At 42.2% G+C, this 7,618-nt stretch overlaps 1 protein-coding gene across 1 annotated transcript; it reads right to left on the reverse strand.

The window, feature by feature from the left end:
• Positions 1 to 957: 957 nt before the first annotated feature.
• HHIPL2 (HHIP-like 2) lies at positions 958 to 5,481 on the reverse strand (the record flags this gene model as incomplete). The annotated part of the gene is made up of 5 exons (XM_010288400.1): positions 958 to 1,103; positions 1,473 to 1,599; positions 3,037 to 3,368; positions 3,723 to 3,866; positions 4,829 to 5,481. Coding segments are annotated over 5 exons (1,402 nt in total), but the record flags the coding sequence as incomplete, so codon positions are not given.
• Between the last annotated feature and the right edge of the window lie 2,137 nt (positions 5,482 to 7,618).

Below are 7,618 nucleotides of genomic sequence, written 5' to 3' on the forward strand. Positions count from 1 at the left end.
AATATCCAGGCAAATTATAGTAGCTTGCAAAAGAGGCAAAACTGTTGTTTTTCAAATCACATGAGGATGCCATATAGGTTTCTAAAATAACAACCAGTAGAAGAGACATTTAAGGTCCACTCCATGTGGTGTTAGAACAGTTAAAAATTGTATGTATTTCACAACAAAGACTGCATCTCCCTGCATCTTTGACAGGGTATGCTAGCTGGATGATCTAGCATCTTTTCATTACAAGCAAATCTCTGATGAATCATGAAGCATCAGAGCTCATTGAAGCACATCTGTGTTCTCAAGAAATTTGTAGTCAGTGTTTGTATTGCATAGCTCTTTGTCAGGAGTGAACAAAGTATGCATTGGTACTTTCACCTCGGTGAGAGATCTGGTCATCAGTGACCATAGCAGTAACCCTATGCACTGAGACATTTTCACTCAACTTTCAAAGTAGTGGCTTTCCTCATGCCTAAATAAAGCCTTGGTGTATAATCCACAGTGTGAAGTGCTGCTGTTGTGAATAAGACTGAGGAATTTATACTCATGAAGAGGAGGAAATTCAGATAAGCTGTAAGAACTCAAATGAGGATGAGCTGTTACAATGAAAGAACAAACAACATTGATAGTGTCTTTTCATTAATGAAACAGCATAAACAAGCAATAACAAAAGGACAGGGAAAGGCTGTTCAAACACCATAGAGAACCTGGAGCATTCAGACTGCAGGTTCACATGAGGATCTGTCTCCTGAGCTTTCCATCGAGATGATCTGCAATAGCCTCACAGGACAGGAGACCTCTCTGGACCCCATATCAGCCCTACCTGCCGTGCTGAGATAACCTGTTTTGCAGTGCCTGCTCTCTCGTAGCATGCAAGGAGCTGCATAATTTTACACATTTGCCCTACAGCACAGAACTGACAGTACAGTTTCCAATAAAGGTATGGCTACCTTTAGCTACAATACCTACCTGCTTCATCCTCAGCAAATGAGATGATGAATTTGCTATAAGAACTGATCATTCCAGGGAAAGCACAAGCTTTTGTGCTACCAATGCAGATATCTTGCTTCTTCCACTTATTTGTCTTCTCCTCTTCCTGTAAAGCCATAAGTCGACTAGATGAAAAATAAAACCCTGTGTTTTATGTTTCCATTATCAAGGTTAGTTCCTGTCAAAATCATGCATTACTGAAAAAAAGTCAGTGAGGATCCTGGCTGTTGACTGGCTTTAACTTTTGTCTTTCGGAAAAATAGACCTGAACAAAAGCAAACCTATCCTAAGGACTCTAAACCGGAGGAAGTTTAGATTCCAACCAAAATGTTGTTACAATGGTCAAACAGAGCCCTTAGGTCTAATATACAGGCATTTAGGATTCTCATTTACTCCAGCTCAGAAGGTTTCAGGATGCTCTGATATGCTTATTTGCCCAAATAAGGTAAATATGGGTACAGAATGGGAGCTGCAGAGATAACAATTAATCTTACCCGTTCATGAAATCACCAAAAATATAGAGGCCATTCAAGTTGGGCGATTCACATCCTCTGTATACATAACCTCCAGTGACTGACTTCCCCACGTTGCGGCCGTATGCAAATATTGGAAGAATGTCATCTGTGAAATACAGAAGCATGAGAAGTGGAAAATTTACATCCAGAGAGGATCAAAAAGCTATTGCTCAATGACACCGATGGGCACAAAAATGACTAGAAGGACCAGTACAGTTGAACAAACAGCATAGTTACATTTCGATGGGAATTCAGTAATTTCCAGACAGAACAGACCCAGAGGCTTTAAGGAGCTCTCTGTGCTTATCAAGGCTTAGCTGTGATCAGCTTCCATAACACATAGGACCAAGATTCTCTGCATCAAGCAAGTAATGCAGAAAGGTATCAGCCTGCAGGAAGTGTTATCTTACAGGTTTGCGATTGTACCAATCATTTTAGCAGGGATTGTCTTTACAAATTCCAGTATTTTTAGAGAAGGGAATAAGATCAAACAATTGCAAGCTAACTCAACATCTTGATATGTTTGCCAACGTTCTCAGCACAGAACATGCATAAGTGTGCTACCTTCATTTTATGTGACATAAAAGCTTTGCCTCTGGCACTTTTAAAATTGAATTCTGCCCTTTCTTGGGTTGAATATCAGATCCCACAAAATTTTAGTCTTGTCCTTACTTTTTTCCCCCCTGGATCGAGTGCCTTGTCTTTAATCTTTCATGACTTTAAAGATTACAAATGCAATTCATTAAAAAAGTGTAGATTAACAGCAAAATTTAATTCAGTTTAGTTGTCGATGGAGGATTGGGCCATTGAAGAAACCCATCCAAGCAAAAAAACTTGAGCCATGTGGGTACCAGCATAGCAGAGGACAAATGTTGATAACACATACTTTACACTTGCCTGCTCATACAAATGTTTCAGAAACATCTGCATGAGCTTGAGACCAGGTGTTTTCTTCCAACAGCTTAAGGAAGATCATAATAATACCCAGTTCTTCTACCATCCTTTCCAAAAGAGACCACCGGTATCTACTCTTTTTTTAAAGGCAGCATGTGAGTTTGTCCATCACACCCACCGTGAGACCCAGAGCACAGCTTTTGGGTGTTCTGCTGCAGCACCCTACTTGCTAACACACACCGCCTCATCCACAGAATTTCTTTCAGGGTCTCAACATCAGCCTCGTCCGCTCTCTTAGCCATAGCCATGGCTCAGAGCTTCTGAAAACACAGTATTGCTTTTCTACTTAAACCCAATCCATTGCCTTCCTAACTTCACTGGGAAAATTCTGTCTGCAAAAGGCACAGGCTTTGACCCTAAAAACCTTGTCCATTACAATGTATGACAGAGAATTCCCTGAATAAGCAGGGCATCATTTCATACCAACACTGCAGGGCTGGGGAGAAGGAATATTCTGCTCTTAAGTAGTAAACAATCTCCATTTAACCTACAATGCTGGATTATTTAGCTTCACTGTAAAAATGGAGCTATAGTGCAGTAAATACACATGTATAATAAAGTAACCTCCTGTAAGAGACTTCTTCCTTACCCAAAGAGGAATTGTGGCAAAGCTTTGTGTCATAGCATTCAAGTCCCTCCTTTGCTCTCCAGCCATAGTTCCCTCCTTTAACAATGATGTCGATTTCTTCAAATCTGTTCTGCCCGACATCCCCACAGAACATCCTCCCTCTTCCCTTTTTCGTGACAGGGTCCCCTCTGTCAACCGCACAGCGCCACATATTCCTGACCCCATAAGCATAAACCTCAGGGCAGGCCTTGGGATCAGACACAAATGGATTATCAGAAGGGATGCGATAAGGCTTTCCATCAGGGCTTTTTCCATCCACATCAATCCTCAAGACTTTCCCCAACAAAGCACTCCTAAAGAGAATGACAGAAAAAAAGACAAATCCTAGCATGAGAGCCAACTGAAAATGAACAATTCTCTCCCTCCTCCCCCTTTCCAAAGGAGGAGTTATCTGTCCCAAAGAGATAAAACAGCTGGTATGTCTTGCAACCTTTAAGTCACAGAATACTCTTCCCCTTCTTAGCAAGTTGGGTTCCCTCAGCTTTGAAAACGTAAAATTAGAATTTTTGAAAAACTGTGCTGGACAGACTTGCAGATGGACAAGCACTTTTGGGAAGCACACTTACTTTATTCTTCCACATTGTCTCATTTCCAAACCCTGTGTCTTGGTGGACAAGCTCAAGGCTTTCAACTGCCCTCCTACTTACTTGTTCTGAGCATTCCCAAATTTTCCAAAAGGGTCTCCAGCTTTTCCTCCATCCCCTGTGAATAGATACATATAGCCATCCACACCAAAGAGCAGCTGCCCACCGTTATGATTTGCAGCCGGTTCTTCAAGCTCCAAAAGATTCCTAAAAAGGAGAAATAACTCCAGATGTAGCTACTGGAAAAGACTGAGCATTCAGGTAGGCTGCAGAAATATTGCATCACTTTACAGAAGAAAGCAAGATTTCCCAGCTGTACAGACCTGTCAGCTTTGTCAAATACAGCGCTGAGTCGCATCCTGTTTCCCCGTGAGCCTGCAGCGTAAGGCTGTCCGCCTGCCTTACAGCAGAGCTCCCTTCAGCATGGCATCCCTTGGGGAAACGTTTCCCACCAGCCATGCAAGACTACGGCTGCCCCGTGCACTCACAGCTCTGACCTGCACTGCATTAACGCCTCTTGTGCTACAACACTCACCCACCATCATGAGCGCAGGAGTCACAGCTTATCTGAAAACATGACTACAAATACATCAAGTGATTGTCTGTGGGGAACACTTGTTGCCCTTTAAACTTTGATTGCGACAGGCAGGTCCCGCTTTCTTACATGAGAAGCGGATGGTGAATTTGAGGGCTTCAGAAGCATCTTATGGTGATTGTGAAACTCTAGAGAAAGTAAGTCCACTATTAACAAATTCTTCTCCATGACTGACAATTAGCTTTTTTTTCTAGTGGGGGACGGGGCAGGGGCACATGTGTCAGATCAAATGAATGTGTAGTACTATGGTGAAGCATCCATGTTCTCATACAGTACAAAACACTTTTAGGGCAGATGTTAATTCCACAATAGGCTTAAGGCTATTATTGCTCTTTAGAAGGCAAGAATACAAGATAGAGAAGATGACATGGAAGCCTAGATCCTGGGTCCACTTTTCAGTTTCATTTCTAGTTTGCTGTGTGTCCTTGAGCCACAGTGGTAGCTTCATAGTAGGCCAGTCACACACCTGGACCAGGGTGACTGGGAACATGCAGGTTCTGCAAGGGGGAAGGACAGGGACAAAGAAAAATAATTTCTCATTGTAGCACAAAATAGCATTCAACATGAACTTTACCTTTCTGAGAGTGGATCAGCTTTATTGACATCAGATGCTAAAACCTTCAGTTCACTGATCCTGATCTTTTCCACTCGGTTCTTATCCATGTATGAGTAATAGATATAAAACTTCCCATTGTACTTGTACTTGGGGTGGAAAGCCATCCCCAGAAAGCCCCGCTCATCCCCTATCCATGGTGTAGCCAGCACTATACTTTTAATATCCAGAAAGGGCTCCTCCAGCCGGCTGCCATCAGGTAGGTAGACCCAGATCATGCCCACCTGCTCAGCTACAAACATGCGGTGGGTATTGTCATTTGCATGCACCATGAGCACTGGGTTCCTCAGGCCATTGGCAACCTCCATCAGACAGAGCTGGAGACAGCCTTTGCGGTCCTCCACCACCGAGCCCAGGTTGCGGTTGAGGGCTGTGTTCTTCAGCACATTGGGGAAGCAGTAGTCCTCATCATGTAGGTGAAGGAGGTTGCAAAAGCGAGTCTTGTTTGTCTCGCAGCACTCTTGGATGTGCTTATCACTCGTCAGCAGGCTGATGGCAGAGCGGCAGTTGAAGTGAAACTCAGAGCAGTAGTCAAAACAAAGTCCTGGGAGGCTTCTTAGAGGTGTACGAGGATTTTCTGCATCGTAGAGATGTGCAGCGTATGGAGAACATTCCTAGAAAGTAAAAGAAACTAAGTATGCGGCTGTGTACGCACATCCAGGAGAAGCCAAGACACCTTCACAGAAGCAAACCAGTTAATAAGAAAAATTAGTAAGGCAGAGAACATGAGTAATCTTTGAAGTAGAGTAGTAGAAAGTCACTCAGAACACTGCTAAAGGCAATTTAGAGGTCAGTAGTTTCCTTTACCAAAGCAATCAGCTGCACCTAAGTTATTCCCAACAGAAGTGTATCTATGAAGGCTGTGGATTCTCCATTACTAGAGGTTTTTAAGGAAGTGATGGGCAATTTCTTTTTGCAATCTCTTCTTACCTTTGCTTTTAGAAATATCCCTTAGCTTCCTTGGATGGCTTTTTGAACGAAGTACTTTGTAACCTGTTCTTAACAGCTTGAGAGAAGAATTTGTTAACTCCCTCAACTGCAGGAACCCTTTAGTACTATGGAGAATGCTAACCTTTGTACTTCAGACTTCTCCAGACCTGCAGTCCCAAATCTGGACAGGACACATCTTTCACATCAGCCAGCATCACTGCCTTTTCCAGGTACATTTAAAGATTTCACTTTGTTAAGCCACTTAAGCCCATACCTAGGTCTAATCAAGCATTAGGAAAGAGAGAAAACAGAACAGGCACAGGTTCACCCATGCCTTCAACACTGCATACAGCAACATAGAGGAACAAATCCACAAGGACAGTCAAAGATACAGAACAGCTAATTAAGATGGGAATGAGCAGTTTTGCAGAGGGGTGATCAGAATGGGGTAACAGCCTGACAGATATCTGTAAATAACCTGTAAATATCACAGGTGACATTGAGAAGATGCATGGAGATCAGTTGTACCACCTTTCCGCCAGAAAAAAAAAAAAAATGAGGGAGCATTAGATAAAGCTAGCAGGAGCATGGTTAAAAAAATAAAGGTGAAACTGCCAGGAGAAATTGTAGGTGCTAAAGATGTACATCAGTTAAATGTACAGGCTAAGTTAATCTTTGGTCCAATGCTGTACAACTTCAATCATGTTCTTACATGCATATCACTGAAGCAGACTGTAGTTGATATTTAAAACTGTTTCAAATAAGTAAACAGAGTCAATGGTAGCTACATGAATTGAATAAGATTACACGTGATCTTCAGGGAAAAGAATACTGCCTGCAACATTTTCAAGTGTTATGCATCCAAAAATGATGTCACTTACTGGAAATCAGACATTATTTAACTGATATTTTGTACAGCTAAAAAACTTCAAATATCATTGTGTTTGAATTTGTACCTGAATTTAAATTCCTCATCTTGCAAAAATTCTGGGCCAGAACTTCTATAAAGTATTTCCATTAAAATCCCACCTCTGTTTTAATAAGAGCACAAAATTGCAGAAATTAAAACAGAAGGAGCCAAATTCTGCAGAAAGATTATTTTATTGATTTTCACGCCAGCAGCCTGAAACAGTCTATCCACAGTTTTTATTGGGCATATATGTAGGAAGGTAAGTACACAGACATTCGAAGAATGAGGAACTACTACGTTAGTATTTTTTCTGCCTTATTAAACAAGTCTGCTTCACTAAAGAAAAATCATTAAACAAATCTGGCGCAGTTATACAACCGCTGACTTCTTTGTTGCAAGTAGCAGCCTTTCCAGGATATTTAATGTGAAGACTACAGACCCTCATTCCAAACTCAGCACAGCAAACTGTTTCCTTTGCTCACAGAAGAGCCTGAGGGCTCTTGGCCATGCTAAGAACAGATACAACTTGTAAGTAGCAAAGCCCTTTCAACTCTTAGATAGTGTAGTAAATTTCTCACTTTTCATTGCTGCTGGTTGATTATAAAGCTGCACAGAACAAGTTGGCTTCTCTTGCTTTCACGTCGTAAAAGGAACCTCTCCTCCACTCCCCAGATCAGAAGTCCCCAGCCCAAAAAGGGGAACCAAGTGCCCCAGGCCTGTCCTTGCAGCCTCAGCCCAGCCCCAGATGGCAGAACCGCACCATTTTTCCCATGTTTAAGGTCTTCCTGGAACAAGGAAGAGCACCATTAGTCCCCGAGTGCCATCTCCAAAAGCGAAAGCTTCAGTTAAGTGCCTTTCTGTTCTCGCCTTCTTGAAGGAGAGCAGCTTTGGTGCTGGCGTTCAATAACACT

This window comes from Phaethon lepturus, unplaced genomic scaffold (genome assembly GCF_000687285.1).
Source record: "Phaethon lepturus isolate BGI_N335 unplaced genomic scaffold, ASM68728v1 Scaffold52315, whole genome shotgun sequence".
Lineage (NCBI taxonomy): Eukaryota > Metazoa > Chordata > Aves > Phaethontiformes > Phaethontidae > Phaethon > Phaethon lepturus.